Raw genomic sequence first — 813 nt, 5'->3', positions numbered from 1 at the left:
TTGTTTGCTGCTCAGACGGCCCATACACCCACAAAGAGTTACTGCCTGGGGGCCCCCCAGGGGGCCCCCCGGAAGAGCCCCCGAAGGACCCCTGTGTACCCACAGAGGACCCTGGGGGCCCCCCAGGGGCCCCCTGGGGGGCCCCCGAGGGCCCCCGGGGGCCCCCTGAGGACCCTAGGGGGCCCCCTGAGGACCCTAGGGGGCCCCCTGAGGACCCTAGGGGGCCCCCTGAGGACCCTAGGGGGCCCCCATAAGACCTTTGGGGGCCCCCTGGGGGCCCCTGGTGCCCTGGGGGTTTATGGGGGCCCCCTGATGCGATGGGTATTAAGCCCGAGTTTTCTATTCTTTCTGGGTTGAAGGTGAATAGACGGGAGCTGCTGCTGCTGCTGCTGCTGCTGCTGCTGCTGCTGTTGCTTCGGGTTGTGTGGTTTGGGGTGTCTCTGCTGCTGCTGCTGCGGCGGTAGAGGGGCGGGGGGCCCCCTTGCTGCCCTGCTGCAGCAAAAGGAGCAGCAGAAGCATAGTCTTCTGTACCCCCAGCAGCAGCAGCAGCAGCAGCAGCAGCAGCAGCAGCAGCAGCAGCAGGAGTTGTATGATGATTACTATTGGGAGAGAAAGTATCTGCTGCATCTCTTGCTGCTGTTTCTGTTTCTGCTGCTGCTGCTGCTGCTGCTGTGCTGAAGAGAGCAGCAGCAGTAGGCAAGGCGAAGTAATTGGAGCTGCCGCTCTGTGTGCTGCTGTGCAGCAGCGAGCCAGCCCCTCTCCGCTGCTGCTGCAGTTGCTGCTGCTGCTGCTGCTGTTGCTGCTGCTGCTGCT

At 64.3% G+C, this 813-nt stretch overlaps 1 protein-coding gene across 1 annotated transcript in view; it reads right to left on the bottom strand.

The window, feature by feature from the left end:
* Positions 1-813, bottom strand: part of EMH_0063420 (uncharacterized protein) — a gene marked incomplete at both ends in the record, with an annotated part of 4,850 nt that overhangs the window by 2,422 nt on the left and 1,615 nt on the right. Inside the window, one exon of the mRNA XM_013498142.1 lies at positions 3-813. Coding sequence (XP_013353596.1) covers positions 3-813 — 811 coding nt within the window. The remainder of the gene's footprint in view (positions 1-2) is intronic.

Source organism: Eimeria mitis, genomic scaffold (genome assembly GCF_000499745.2).
Source record: "Eimeria mitis Houghton genomic scaffold, Emh_scaff3213, whole genome shotgun sequence".
Classification (NCBI taxonomy): domain Eukaryota; phylum Apicomplexa; class Conoidasida; order Eucoccidiorida; family Eimeriidae; genus Eimeria; species Eimeria mitis.
Note: the sequence above shows the minus strand (reverse complement) of the source record. Positions and strands in the feature narration are given on the sequence as shown.